This window comes from Ranitomeya imitator, chromosome 4 (genome assembly GCF_032444005.1).
Source record: "Ranitomeya imitator isolate aRanImi1 chromosome 4, aRanImi1.pri, whole genome shotgun sequence".
NCBI classification, from domain to species: domain Eukaryota; kingdom Metazoa; phylum Chordata; class Amphibia; order Anura; family Dendrobatidae; genus Ranitomeya; species Ranitomeya imitator.
This window is the reverse complement of record NC_091285.1, coordinates 238557546-238573210: the sequence shown is the minus strand read 5'-3', so window position 1 is coordinate 238573210 and position 15665 is coordinate 238557546. Positions and strand designations below refer to the sequence as shown.

Genomic DNA, 15665 nt, shown 5'->3' with positions numbered 1-15665 from the left:
TATGTAGCCATAGTTTGTACACTGTATGTCGGCTAGTGTAGGCCCACCCTTTCCCCTTCTCTTCATCCTCTCCCATCACTAAGTGGAACTTGATGGTCTTGTATCTTTTTGCACATAGGCGATGTAGCTATGTAACGTGCAATCTCACAACCTTTTTAACCTTTTAGAAAGCATTTTCACTTTATTTATTGTACTCACTTATATAGCGCCATTAATTCCACAGCATTTTATAGACATTATCTACATTGTGGCTCACAATCTAAGTTCCTTATCAGTATGTCTTTGGAGTTTTGGAGGAAACTGGAGAACCTGGAGGAAGCCCATGCAAACACGAAAAGAACATACAAACTCCTCGTAGATGTGCTGCGAAGAAACAGTGCTAACTACTGAGCTGCCAAAGCAACCAAATAGTAGCAAAATCACAAGCAAGTCACAGCCGTTTACAAAGTACATTGTGATTTATAATGGGGAATTCATGTACAATTTGCAAACGGTGACTAAAAATCAAAACAAGCTTGAAATTTTGTTGACGGTCGCAATCAATTTCTGCTGGGCGTCAGTGCGACTATATTAGCAATATTAAGGTGTGACGTTCCAATGCAACACTGCAATCTTCTCAGCACACCAATAAAGGTGCCCAAGCCAAAAAGCAGATGCTAAATAGTGGCCCTTCATGTCACCCACACTGCATTGGTTGAGAAAGGGTGTTGTTCGTTAGAATACCGTTTTCTACCATGTTCCTGAACATCAATGGAAATGTGGACATACTCTAAAATTAGTTAAACCTATAATATTTCTCTAAAATCCTAGCCTGTTTTTGCCTCTTTTTAAATAACTAAATTGCTGGGTTTTAAGTGCCAGACCTTAAAGTAATCTGAAATCCTATTAATCTTGTTTCAAGGAGTCTGACAAGTTTAATGGGAAAAGCCGATAAGCATCAGTCTGTGAGGATGGGAGTGGACTTTAATGTAAATACTTTTTTCCTGAATAGCCATAATGAAAACATGGCTGCAGAAACCGCTCCTTCATGAGAAAACAAATATATTATGCCTCGCATTTCATGTTTCATACATTCCTAGCCATTAAGAACTATGTGTTTTTGTAAGGAAAGCATAGAGCGCAACTCTAAGGGAAAATGCTCCGAGTATTGAGAGTCTGGACAAAGGTCATGGTCTAGCATGGATTCATTAGTAGTGTCAATGTTTCATTATTTTCTTCTTGACTGGCAGGACACACGTCTAAAGGCTTAAGAGCAACGTCCTGCAGCCAGTGAGAAATGATAAGAGGAATTCAGAGAAATGTGTGTGTCTGAATTTGAACACAGGCCAAAGGCTTATTTTTTAGTTCTGAAAGTAATGATTAGTTATTAATGTATATTAAATATATAATAGTTTTTAATTGAGTGTAAGTACAGTATCGGTATTGTTTCTTTTGCACACTAGTGGCACAATTGTAGTTGTATGCTATTGTCTAATACAATACATTGCTTCATCAACCATTGCTGTTATTGTTCTCCGGGATTTATCTTTAGGGCCACATTTTGTATAGTAGAATGGTGCAATTACTATACCTGCAATAGAAAGTATAGTGAAATAAGGCTGATAGAAGGGTTGTTCATCTGCACAAAGACAATAGATAAAGCTAATAGTTAAAAAAAATGAATCATTTGCCTGTTATTGTTTTATGGTTAAATCTCTGTATTATGAACTTGATTGCATAGGCATTGGATATATAGGCAAAACATGAAAATGTATACAATAAGTGTTTTCATCTTGTCTTACAGATTGCAGATTTTGGCCTGTCAAATCTCTACCAAAAAGACAAATTTTTGCAGACATTTTGTGGCAGTCCCCTTTATGCATCCCCTGAAATTGTAAATGGAAAGCCCTATCGAGGCCCAGAGGTAAGTAGTGCCTGGTGTCTGCAGAGATAGAGATAAGCTGCAGATAAACCTACAGTGGACTGGCACATGAGTCCTAAGGCTGTGTGCACACGTTCTGGATTTTCGCTATAAAAACGCGATAAAACCGCAAATAAAACGCATCCATTAAGCATCCTATTTAATAGAACGCAATTTTTGTGCATATGTTGCGTTTTTTTCCGCGATAAAAACACATCGTGGAAAAAAACGCAGCATGTTCATTAATTTTGCGGATTTTTTGCGGATTTCCCGCTATTTAATCACTAACATCACTAAAAAGCTTCGGCAAGTATCCAGAATAGCAGAACGGCATTGGAAGAAAACGCATTCACAAGATGATTTCACTGCACTCAAACAAGCAACACTGGCATTCAAATCAGCTCTCACCTCTGCTAAACAGGCCTACTTCACAACCCTCATATATTCCTTATCCCACAAGCCCAAACAGTTGTTCAACACTTTTAACTCCCTCCTCTGCCCACCACTGCCCCCTCCGAGTTCCCTAATCATTGCCGAGAACTTTGCCATGCACTTCAAAAATAAGATAGACCACACAAGGCAAGTCTTTGTTTTCCAACCACCACAACCCCTTTGTATGAGAGACCAATGCTAAAAACCCCATAACTTCACTCTCCAAAATCTCTGAAGGGGAGCTTGCTTATCTTCTCTCCAAATCACACCTCACCACTTGTGCACTTGACCCCATCCCGTCCCACCTCCTCCCCAACCTCACTAATCCCATCCCTAACCCATCTCTTCAACCTTTCACTAACTTCTGGTACCTTCCCCTCTGCCTTCAAACATGCCACAATCACACCTATCCTCAAAAAGCCATCCCTTGACCCAAGCGCTATGTCCAGCTATCGCCCCATATCTTTGCTCCCATTTGCTTCCAAATTCCTTGAGCAGCACGTCCATGCTGAACTTTCCTCTCACTTTGCATCTAACTCTCTCTTCGACAACCTACAATCTGGCTTCCTTCCCCACCATTCCACTGAGACTGCCCTGACCAAAATTACTAAACTTACAGCCAAAGCTAACAGACAATTCTCTATATTCCTCCTCCTAGACCTGTCCCCTGCCTTTGACACAGTTGACCACTGCCTCCTACTACAGATCCTCTCTTCCTTTGGGGTCAAAGACCTTGCCCTATCTTGAATCTCCTCATACCTTGCCAACCACACATTTAGCGTTTTCTACTCCCATACTACCTCTTCATCTCGCTAGGCTCTCTCTGTTGGAGTCCCCAAGGCTCTATCCTAGGACCCTTACACTTCTCAATCTATACACTCGGCCTGGGACAACTCATAAGGTCCTATGGCTTCCAGTACCATCTATATGCCGATGACACTCAGATCTACCTCTCTGGCCCAGATGTCACCTCTCTGCTCCCCAGAATCCCAGAGTGTCTATCAGCCATATCCTCCTTCTTCTCCTCTCGCTTCCTCAAACCCAATGTGGACAAATCTGAACTCATTATCTTTCATCCATCTCGCATATCTTCCCTACCTGATCTATCTATCAAAATAAATGAAATCACATTTTCCCCTGTCCCCAAACTCCGCTGCCCTTGACTCTGCCCTGTCCTTCAAACCGCACATCCAAGCTCTTGCCACCTCCTGTCGCCTCCAGGTCAAAAATATTTCCAAAATCCGTCCTTTCCTCAACCACACTCTACCAAAATGCTTGTGCATGCCCTAATCATCTCCCGCCTCGACTACTGCAACATACACCTCTGTGGCCTACCTTCTAACACTTTCGCACCCCTCCAGTCCATCCTTACCTCTGCTGCCCGACTAATTAATCTCTCTCCTCGCTACACTCCTGCTTCACGTCTTTGCAAATCCCTTCACTGGCTCCCAATTTCCCAGCGTATCCAGTTTAAATTACTAACACTGACCTACAAAGCCATCCATAACCTTTCTCCTCCGTATATTTCCACACTAATCTCTCAATATCTTCCCTCACGTAATCTCCGGTCCTCCCAAGACCTCCTCCTCTCCTCCACACTTATTCGCTCCTCACTCAATCGCCTCCAAGACTTCTCCCGAATATCACCCATCTTCTGGAATTCAGTGCCCCAACACGTCCGACTGTCAACCACATTCGGATCCTTCAGACGGAACCTGAAAACCCATCTCTTCAAGGAAGCTTACAGCCTGTAAAGACCACACGGCCACCTCAACACCATTGGAGCTACTGCAACCCTCGACCTACTGTCTTCTTCCCATAATCCTGTAGAATGTAAGCCCGCAAGGGCAGGGTCCTCTTCCCTCTGTACCAGGCTGCCATAGTTAGTTATGTTTGCTGTAAGTGATATTTGTATTTTGATGTAACCCCTTCTCATGTACAGCACCTCGGAATTAGGCTGGAGTCACACTCAGCGTAAGACAATACGGTCCGTATATTATGGCCGTAATACGCTGAAAAGTCCCCAAAAAAGTGGTCCGTAGCTCCTCCGTAGGCAGGGTGTGTCAGCGTATTTTGCGCATGGCATCCTCCGTATGTGATCCGTATGGCATGCGTACTGCGTGTTTTTCTCGCAGGCTTGCAAAACCAACATACGGCTATACAAGGGATCCATGTGTAAAAAAAACCAAAACATATATACTGTCTATATATATATATATATATATATATATGTCAGTAGACACATATATGTATATATATTATTACTTCATACAGCGCTAGATAGCTTTAAAGCCGGTAATTCAGTGCGGTGTACAGTAAAATCACACTGACAGCTTACAGTAGAATAGGTAGAATAAATGTGTACACATAGAATAGGTATATATATATATATATATATATATGTCAGTGAGACACATATATGTATATATATTAATATTTCATACAGCGCTAGATAGCTTTAAAGCCGGTTATTCAATTACCGGCTTTTGCTATCTCCTTCCTAAACCCGACATGATCTGAGACATGGTTTACATACAGTAAACCATCTCATATCACCTTTTTTTTGCATATTCCATACTACTAATGTTAGTAGTGTGTATATGCAAAATTTGGCCGTTCTAGCTATTAAATTAAAGGGTTAAATGGCGGAAAAAATTGGCGTGGGCTCCCGCGCAATTTTCTCCGCCAGAGTAGTAAAGCCAGTGACTGAGGGCAGATATTAATAGCCTGGAGAGGGTCCACGGTTATTGGCCCCCCCTGGCTAAAAACACATGCCCCCAGCCACCCCAGAAAAGGCACATCTGGAAGATGCGCCTATTCTGGCACTTAGCCACTCTCTTCCCATTCCCGTGTAGCGGTGGGATATGGGGTAATGAAGGGTTAATGCCACCTTGCTATTGTAAGGTGACATTAAGCCAAATTAATAATGGAGAGGCGTCAATTATGACACCTATCCATTATTAATCCAATACTAGTAAAGGGTTAAAAAAAACACACACATTATTAAAAATTATTTTAATGAAAAAATCACAAAGGTTGTTGTAATAATTTATTCTACGCTCAATCCACTCACTGAAGACCCTCGATCTGTGCCTTTTCTGGGGTGGCTGGGGGCAGGTGTTTTTAGCCAGGGGGGGGGGCAATAACCGTGGACTCTCTCCAGGCTATTAATATCTGCCCTCAGTCACTGGCTTTACTACTCTGGCGGAGAAAATTGCGCGGGAGCCCTCGACAATTTTTTCCGCCATGTAACCCTTTAATTTAATAGCTAGAACGGCCAAATTTTGCACATACACACTACTAACATTAGTAGTGTGGAATATGCAAAAAAAATGGTGATATGAGATGGTTTACTGTATGTAAACCATGTCTCAGATCATGTCGTGTTTAGGAAGGAGATAGCAAAAGCCGGTAATTGAATTACCGGCTTTCTGCTATATCGCGCTGGATGAAATATTAATATATATATATATATATATATATATATATATATATGTGTCTCACTGACATTATATATATATATATATATATACGTATTCTATATGTACACATTCATTATACCTATTCTATTGTAAGCTGTCAGTGTGATTTTACTGTACACCGCACTGAATTACCGGCTTTTCTCTCTAAAAGCGCTGCGTATTTCTCGCTGGTCCGTGTGTAATCCGTATTTTTGGGGCTTCCATAGACTTTCATTGGCGTTTTATTTGCGCAATACGGTGACAAACGCAGCATGCTGCGATTTTCTACGGCCGTAGAAAGCCGTATAATACTGATCAGTAAAATACGGCAGATAGGAGCAGGGGCATAGAGAATCATTTGGGACGTTTGTTTTGCGAGTTTTACGGACGTATTTTCTGCGCTCATACGTCCGTAAAACTCGCTAGTGTGACGCCGGCCTTAATGGTGCTATATAAATAAATAATAATAATAATAATTTAATGCATTGGGAAGCTCAGGAAAAAAATGCGAAAAATCCGCACAAAAAACACGAGAAAAACGCATGCGGATTTCCTGTGCAAAAATTCCGGTTTTGTTCAGGAAATTTCTTCAAATAATCCTGACGTGTGCACCTAGCCTTAGGGTTGCACAGCCACTACTCTTCAGTTGTAATTGAACAACCCTGTTCCATGTTAACAACTGTGTATACAGGTGTTATGTTTCATGTTAATCCTAGCTGATGATGATGAGACTGCTGAAAAGTCTACTGTAATGAACAGAAAGTGAAAGTCCGGTACAAGTAGTCAGTGTGAAAATTGCAAAATTTCAGATTTTATTTTTAGAATGTATAGTGATATGAAAAATTTGAAGAAAACAACAACAAAAAAATAATACATTAAATTTAAAATAAAAAAATAAATTAAAGAATTTAAACAAAATTAGATTTTCCTATGACATACCATATTCCCTTTTAAATGTTACAGTGCTCCTGATAACTCGGAAATGCAAATTTAGCATGACAATATGCAACACTTAAATTGAAATATTCAGAAATGTTCCTTTTTGTTTCAGGTTGACAGTTGGGCACTTGGAGTACTTCTTTATACTCTGGTGTATGGCACCATGCCATTTGATGGGTTTGATCATAAAAATCTAATTCGACAAATAAGCAGTGGAGAATATAGAGAGCCAACCCAGCCATCAGGTAATGAGAATGAGAATACTGGTATTAGTTGGAACTGTTATATGACCCTGTTTCAATTGAAAGATGTATTTTTTTATTGCATGCACTCACTAAAATTATAACTGTAAATATAAGATGTGCATTATGACACAAATGATTTAGAGTTTTCATATTTTTCTCTGCAGATGCTCGTGGACTAATCAGATGGATGCTAATGGTTAATCCTGAGCGTCGAGCAACCATTGAGGATATTGCAAACCATTGGTGGGTTAACTGGAGCTACAAGACTAGTGTGTGCGACTGCGATGTCTTAAAGGACTCAGAATCTCCATTGCTTGCCAGGTTCATTGACTGGCATAATCGCTCCACTAACCGGCAGATGGAATCGGAGAACAAAACCAAGTGCCTTTCAAAACCATCTGAAGCATCTCTTGATCGACAGAGGTCTTTGAAGAAATCCAAAAAGGACAATGACATTGCGCTGGCATTACAAGAAGAAACAACCATATCAAAGAGGCCTAAGAGCATCTTGAAAAAGAGGAGTAACAGTGAACACCGCTGCCACAGTGCTGGTTACATAGAAGGGGTCATCAGCCCAGTATTGTCTCCTACATGTAAACCTGACACTGAGAAAGTGCTCACAAGTCCATCTTCTAACAGTACAAGGGAGCTTGAGAAATCAGTACTATATAGCTCAAAGCAGTCTACACCAATGCCAAAGAAAGGCATTTTAAAAAAGACTCAGCAAAGGGAATCTGGCTACTATTCATCACCTGAAAGAAGTGAGTCTTCAGAACTATTAGACAATGATGAAACGGAGAGCAACGAGACATCTCAAGTTGTTACAGAAACAAAACGAACAGTTTCTCACAGTCTATCATACAGGCGAAAAGGAATCTTAAAGCACAACAGTAAATATTCTAATAGCAACACAGACTCCTCAGTGGCTGGTTCTGCCACAACATCACTGGAATCAATGGAGCAAGGTCTTGCACCAGGAGAAGGTCTTTCTCGAAGCTACAGTCGTCCATCTAGTGTCATTAGTGATGACAGCATTTTGTCTAATGACTCTTTTGAATTGCTTGAATTAACAGCTGGAAGACCAAACAGACAAAGAATACGTAGTTGTGTTTCAGCTGAAAATATCCTCTTTATTAAAGATTTTGAAGGACTTCCTAAAAGTCCTCGGCCTCAGAATCTGAAACGTTACCGCAATCGCTTTGCTGACAGCAGTTTTTCTTTACTTTCAGATATGGATGACGTCACTCAGGTTTACAAAAAAGCTTTAGAGATCTGCAACAAGCTTAAATAGTTACTGAGGGACTATAAACTTTTATGGCACAGAAGTTACATTGCTGACAGTGATAGTTGAGATTGTCACATACTGTTAAACACACCAAAACAAAAGGAGTATTGTGAAACAATTCCTTACATTAAAAGTGGGATGTTACCTGTGAAATACAGTGTTTACTTCATTTGAGGAAATTGCTGGAGAAATTGTGTAAAAGGACTTACATAAATCGGTAATAAGTTGGCCAGTTTTGACCGATTTTCTTTTTCCACTTTTTAGATTAGAATGAATTATTAGCATGTGATTTGCTCAAAATCGATTTTTATCAAACAATAAAATAATCGTTTATACCTTTTCTAAGAATAACATAATATACTCTAACTCGTAAGGAGAGTACTATAAGACATATATTAACGCCTTAAAGACCACCAATACATCTTTTTACTGACCTGCGATATAAGAGACTAGCATCCCCCGACAGGTGACAATCCTGTGTCTGTCAGCTTACACTACACCTGACAAATTATTTTAAATCTTTGCCAAATTTTTGATATTTATATAAATAAACGCAAAACATACCAACCTAGGTTTACATTATAAAAAAAATAGTGTTAAAATCAGTGGGATATAAAGAAACTTTCCAGAGTTATTACTACATAAAGTGACACTGGTCAGATTTAAAAAAAATTGACCCGGGAGCTAAGGGGTTAAAGTCCATTTGGCAGGTAATAAAAATATTAAAATGATCTCTAAATCTAAGTTTCTTGTGCTGAGCTGTCAGAAGATGAAAACAACAGAGCATAAGAATGATATCAATATGTTTGGGGGTAAATGCACACTTACGGAAAATCTGTAATATAGTACAGCTAAGTAGACAAGATTTTAAAAATGTGGACATTGTCTACAGAAATTGTCTTGGATTTTTATTTTTACCTCTACATCTGTTTTAATGATTTTCTTCGAAGAACTTACCCTTTGTAAAGCGAATGTGAAATCCTTGGCGTGTTTTTTTTTCACAATTTCACCGCATGTGGAATTTTTTATTCCCTTTTTCCAGTACACTTTGTGGTAAAATGAATGGGGTTATTCAAAAGTATAACTCGTCCCGCAAAAGAAAACAAGCCTTCATATGTCTATGTGGACAGAAAAATAAAAGAGTTATGACTCTGGAAAGAAGGGGAAGAAAAAATGGAAATGGAAAAACGGAAATTGGCGTGAAGGGGTTAAAGGGATTGTCTTATGAAGACAACCCTTTATCACATGCTAGGTAAGGGCTTATAAACATGATACAGGGGCTATCGCTACTTTTACAACGTGCTTTTATTCACCTTGTAGAGAATATATGCTTTGCAGTAGCAGATTATCAGAGGCGGATTACATATTAAAGGCGACATAAATCTATGTGTTTAGGCTCTGAGTGTAAGAGCAGACATTAAGACAAAGCAGACGGTCTTAGATTTATAGGACCCATTATGACTTTTCATTAAATGTTTAAAATATAGCTGGAACCTGCCAAATACTTCACTGCCACAGTTGTTTTTTCTATCATGTCTGTTTTCAGAATTTATGGGATTCTTAAAAAATACCCAATCAATTAGAAAATGTAGTGACAGGTGCCCAAGCATTTTGGTATGGGTGTTCCCTGCTATTATGTTTTCTTTAGGATCTAAGACATATTTGCAAATATATGCCAAATAAAATTTGAGAACGCCTAGCTAAAAATGAAAGAGGCACTCTCCTTGGTTGAGTTGTAGCTGAGACACACTTCCAGATGTATTTCACATGAAGAACCCATTACAACCATTTTTGTTGGCAAATACTCAGTGGAGCATACAGTTCACATTTCTTTACTCTCACTGTCAGCAAATAAAAGATGTGAAATATTTATGGGTTCAGAGTAGGATATGTGACCTTGGATCAGTCTGTTTATAAAATGTTGATGGAAGGGGCTCAAGGCAAGTAGAAAAGCTGCACATGTGGAATGTAAGGGGATGTCTTTTCAGAAATGAGATTGGAATGGTAAGTGGAAAGCATATCGATGGTACTGGAAGACGGAAGACGTAGTACAATTATTGCGGGTCTATGAAAGATGTTAGTTCTGAGAAAGTGATTAAAGTAACGTCTGTCATAAAAGTGTTCAGTGGCCAACTGGATCTCTTGAAAACATGCACGCATTGGACAACAGGCCTGGGCAAACTAGATGTGGAAACTAGTATTGCACATACTAGTAAGGACTCATTGTGTATGGTAGACTTAAGTATAGTGATTAAAAGGTTTTTATCATCGTAACCAAAGTGTTTTTCTTGGTCATTCTAAGGATCTGTTCACATTAGTTCACATTAGTGCCATGGGTTCCTTTAAGGAGGTTATCTGGGACTTTGGGATTGTTGGCTATGGGGCTAAGAACTTATCGGCAGGTAGTTATTAACTACCTGCCTGGTCTGCCGTGCGCCGATCTGTTCCATCTTGAAGATTCTCCTGCTTCTAGTGGCATTACGTTGCCAGAGCTGTGTTTTTTCTACCGTTCTGTACAGTCGATAGGGCATCACTGCTGATGTCATGCTGATTGCCAGTCAACTTCCCTCTCCCTTCATGGAACTGGCTGTCAATCAGCATGAAATTGGCAGCGACTCTCTGTTGAAAGAGCAGACTGAAAATTAAAGAGATGCTCTGCTGATGTTAGGTAAAATGAAGTCTGCGCTGGGACACATCATCACAGGGCAGAACAGGCAGGTAGCTGCTTGGCCCTGTAGCCAAAAAATAACAACAAAGTCCTATAATGCCTTTAACAGCTATGACAGATTACTGTGAAACGGATCCTGGCAAAAACAATGCTGTGGTCTACGCTGTCCACTGTAAAGGAAGAGAAAACCAGGCTAGCTCTCAAATATAAGTTTTAAGTGATTATTAATTTTTCCTGAGTAAAATGACTAGAAAATCTTGCATCGGTAGATCTTTGATAATGTTGAAAATATGTATAAATCTTGCTAGATAGCTGTTTATGTCACAGTGGAGCCGTCTTTATTGTCAGGCAATGTAGTAAAAAAGTATCTCAGCTAGCAAAAAAAATATCTACTGCCCTGTCACTCAAAAAAGGATGCTTTTTTAAAATATATTACTACCATGTCTACTAGATCACACCATATGATGTCTGAGGCCAGGTTACAATTGGCACAGCTTTAGTATATGAAAGTAGAAGTCAGCTGCAAGTTCTGTAAGTTATTTTGGATCAATTATGGTTTTTTTTATTGCTATTGACACTTAAGGCAATTTTTATAGTCCCATAACATAGTAAGTGGTACATTTACGGTAACAACTAGCATCCATTTTATTGATGATGCAGGAACAACTTTTTATTGTCTACTTAAGACCATTGATTTTACATGACAGCTATAGACAGCAGATGTGCGACAAACCATTATTCTTAATCAATTTTCTTGTAGTCATGTTTACAAATGATTTTATAATTAAGATGTACTTTACAAAAGTATTTTATAATTGTTTTTGACCTTTGTATTCTGCGCATATTGTGCCCTTTCACTGTGTTTTTTTATGTTTGGTCAACTGGGCATATTTATGGTATTTATTGTGTTTGCTGTTTTGTATGGTTTATGTAATTTTCGTGTTTGTCGCCATAAATAAAATGAACAATTCGAAAGCAATATATAGTACTTTGAGGGTGGGATCATACGTTGCATATTTGAGGATTTTATGTCCATCAATTTCTTAACTGAAATTCACAGCATTTCTGCATTTAATATCTATGCACAATTTCCGCCCTTAATCATGCAGTTTTACGTGCATTTTGTTGTTGCGGAGAGAAAAATCAACATGCTATATTTTTTTTCTTTTAAAGCAACAAAAGCCAATTTACACACGGATTATGCACAGACAAAAATGCAGCCTGTAGATGAAGTGAAGTTAGAACTCATCACTTTGTTTCTAATCTAAAATTCTGCAGAATTTATGTGCAGAGAATCTGCTCTTAAAGTGAATGTGTCACCAGGTTTTTGCTATGTAATCTGTGATCACCATAATTTAGGAGCAGAGATCCTAAGTCCAGCGATGTGTCACTTGCTGGCCTGTGTTTTGCTGAATCAAAACAATCAGTGTTTTTTTCAGCAGGAGACTATGGCTACAGGACAACTGGCCTTGTGCATCCTAGTCCAACCACATCCCCACCACTGATTACCAGCTCTCTGTCACTATACATTCTACACAGGAAACTGACAATCATTGGTGTAGGTGGGGTTATACACAGGGCTCTGCATTCAGAGCTCTGCCGCAGAAAAAAACTTTGACTCTACTCATACATCGCTGGAATCAGGGTCTGTGTCCCAATGCTACTGTCAGATTACATAGCAAAAACCTGGTTACAGATTCCCTTTAAATTTCAAATATGCAATGTGTGAGTATAGCCTCAAAGGTTCTCTCATGAAGATCGCTATGAGAGCATATGGATGTTATAGCGAAATCCCATGCTCAGGACCCTTATTTATGAGCTAGATTAGAGAGCGTCACACAAACAGTGGTTCTCCTCTGGCAGACCAAGCACGTCCATATAGTCCTTGGCTAGATATGCTTTTGAATGACTTACATATACATACAATACTACATTTTCCCTGCAGCTTTTCCGGGGATAAAAGCTGACTATTCGACTAGCTTAAATCCAAAACGGCATCTTCATGAGAACTCCTTTAAAGGGAACCTGTCACCCCGTTTTTTCAGATTGAGATATAAATACTGTTAAATAGGGCCTGCGCTGTGCGTTACTATAGTGTATGTAGTGTACCCTGATTCCCCACCTATGCTGAGAAATACATTACCAAAGTCACCGTTTTCGCCTGTCAATCAGGCTGGTCAGGTCAGGTGGGCGTGGTGACATCGCTCTTTTGTTCCCCAGCTTTCCGTTGGTGGCGTAGTGGTGTGCGCATGTCGCAGTGACGATTCCACTGCGCGCACGTGAAGAAGCAGCGCGCGATCTGCGCTATTACCCCCTGTCATCGGTGGGGGCGGCCATCTTCCTGGGGCCGCGCGTGCGCAGATGTAGTGCTCTGCTGCACGGGGCTTCAGGAAAATGGCCGCGGGATGCCACGCGTGCGCAGAAGAGATCGCGGCGGCCATTTTCCCAAAGCCGAGATGCAAACTCGGCTTTGTGAAAATGGCCACCGCGATCTCTTCTGCGCACACGCTGCATCCCGCGGTCATTTTCCTGAAGCCCCGTGCAGCAGAGCACTACATCTGCGCACGCGCGGCCCCAGGAAGATGGCCGCCCCCACCGATGACAGGGGGTAATAGCGCAGATCGCGCGCTGCTTCTTCACGTGCGCACAGTGGATTCCTCACTGCGACATGCGCACACCACTACGCCACCAATGGAAAGCTGGGGAAGAAAAGAGCGATGTCACCACGCCCACCCGACCTGACCAGCCTGATTGACAGGCGAAAACGGCGACTTTGGTAATGTATTTCTCAGCATAGGTGGGGAATCAGGGTACACTACATACACTATAGTAACGCAGAGCGCAGGCCCTATTTAACAGTATTTATATCTCAATCTGAAAAAACGGGGTGACAGGTTCCCTTTAACATGACAAGATCTTGGATTTATTAGTACAGTACTACTATATTTAAAACTGCACTAGTTTGGGACAACTGTTGTAGTTGTTGTCAATGGACTTTACAACGACAGTGTAAGAATTTATTCATAGATCTAGATTTTGTTTACTTAGATAACTATAAAGTGTAACGTGTAATAAGTGGATACTATTTTCTATATGCTATTATAATTCTCTAGGATTTTATATATACTTATAGAATACATGGGGGAGAACTATACAGCAACTAGAGGCCATATTTCCCTGATGAATGTATTCTTTGTAATGTATTCCTGAAAGGTGCATGCTACCAAAGAATTGGTACTCTGTACAGACGGTGTTTGCCCAGGCCTTTTGGACTTTTGTGAATGAGCAGCAATTTTAAGTGCTTATTGCCAAACTGGAAATGTTATTTAGAGACGTACTGGCATGTTTTCATTCCTAGAAGACACAAAAACAAACTTGACTGCACATTACTAGCATTTGTTATTTTATTTAATATTTTTGTAATGCAATTGTGATTTTTTTTTTTTATTTGAGTCTGCCTTTTATTTATTGCTCTTAAATCAGTTTCAAAAGTATAATATATTTGGTATAATTTAATTGGTGCAACTTTCTACCAATTTTTTGGTTTATTAATTAAAGTTGAATTTGTACTCAAGGATGTTGCATAGGAAGTGTTAACCGCATAAATGTTGGTATATTTACCTGGTTTTTATATTGAATAAAATACCATGATTACTGTTTTTCGTTTGTCTAAGATATTATTTATGAAAAAAGTACAATAGCATTAAGCTGTATTTAAGATATACGGTACATAAGATTTTGGAAACTGATAATAACTTGGCCATTGGTACTAGATCGTGTTTTATACAAGTAGATATTTCATGGAGTATGTGTTAGTATTGTGAAAAAAATTAAAAACTGGAGACTTTTTTTTAGTGAACTTGTATATCAAAAAGTCCAGAGAGATTGAATAAACACATTATAGAGGAATTGGTAACATACAGTTTAGCCCCTTAAGATATAATACAAGTTGCATTTTATGGTGTTGGCATGTAGCTCAAATCTTGTTCTACTTTTATAGACCTAAAACATAAAGTACAGTTGCAATCAAAATTATTCATTATCCATTGCAAATTAGGTTTATTAGAAAAATTTACAAACTTTCTTCTCTTTTCAATAAATCAATAAAGAAAAAAAATTACATTTTCAACACAACTAATATAACAAGTGGTTTCTCGAAATTCAAAACCAAATGCTCCTTCTAATGGCAACTGCTGTTTCTGAATGATTCAACCATCTGATCCGAATCCCTCATAAGGGCAAACAGTTTGTAATCTGTTGGGTGGTGGAACCACTGTGCCAAAGCCCAAGGAAGACCTGGAGGGGCATAACTAGGAGTCTCAACCAATCTGACCATGGATACGCAGCAGCTAACTACACCAAGATCTGAGGAGAGACAAGGGAGGTGGTTCAGGTGCTACTCCAGAACTGACCTTGGGTAAATAGCAACTGACCCCTAGGAACGAGTAGCTGGGGTGGCCTGAGGGAAGGTCAACCAGGTGCAGGAAGAGTAATTACAGGAACCGCAGATGCAGACAGGACCGGCTGATGAAGAGACAACTGGCAAGTGCAACAGAACCAGCTGCCATTGAGGTGAGCATTGGCAGGTGCAACAGGACCTGCTGCCATTGAGATGAGCACTGGAAGGTGAAACAGGACCGGCTGCCGTTGAGGTGAGCAATGGCAGGTGCAATAGGATTGGTTGCCGTTGAGGTTAGCATTGGGTGCAGCAGGCTGAGATACAAGCTCTGGGACC

General features: G+C 39.8%; 1 protein-coding gene across 1 annotated transcript in view; it reads left to right on the top strand.

Moving 5' to 3' along the window:
• The window catches only part of NUAK1 (NUAK family kinase 1), a 128862-nt gene extending 117554 nt beyond the window's left edge, over positions 1-11308 (top strand). Inside the window, exons 5-7 of the mRNA XM_069764441.1 lie at positions 1784-1903; positions 6845-6977; positions 7142-11308. Coding sequence (XP_069620542.1) covers positions 1784-1903; positions 6845-6977; positions 7142-8268 — 1380 coding nt within the window. The 3' untranslated portion in view covers positions 8269-11308. The remainder of the gene's footprint in view (positions 1-1783; positions 1904-6844; positions 6978-7141) is intronic.
• Positions 11309-15665: the final 4357 nt, after the last annotated feature.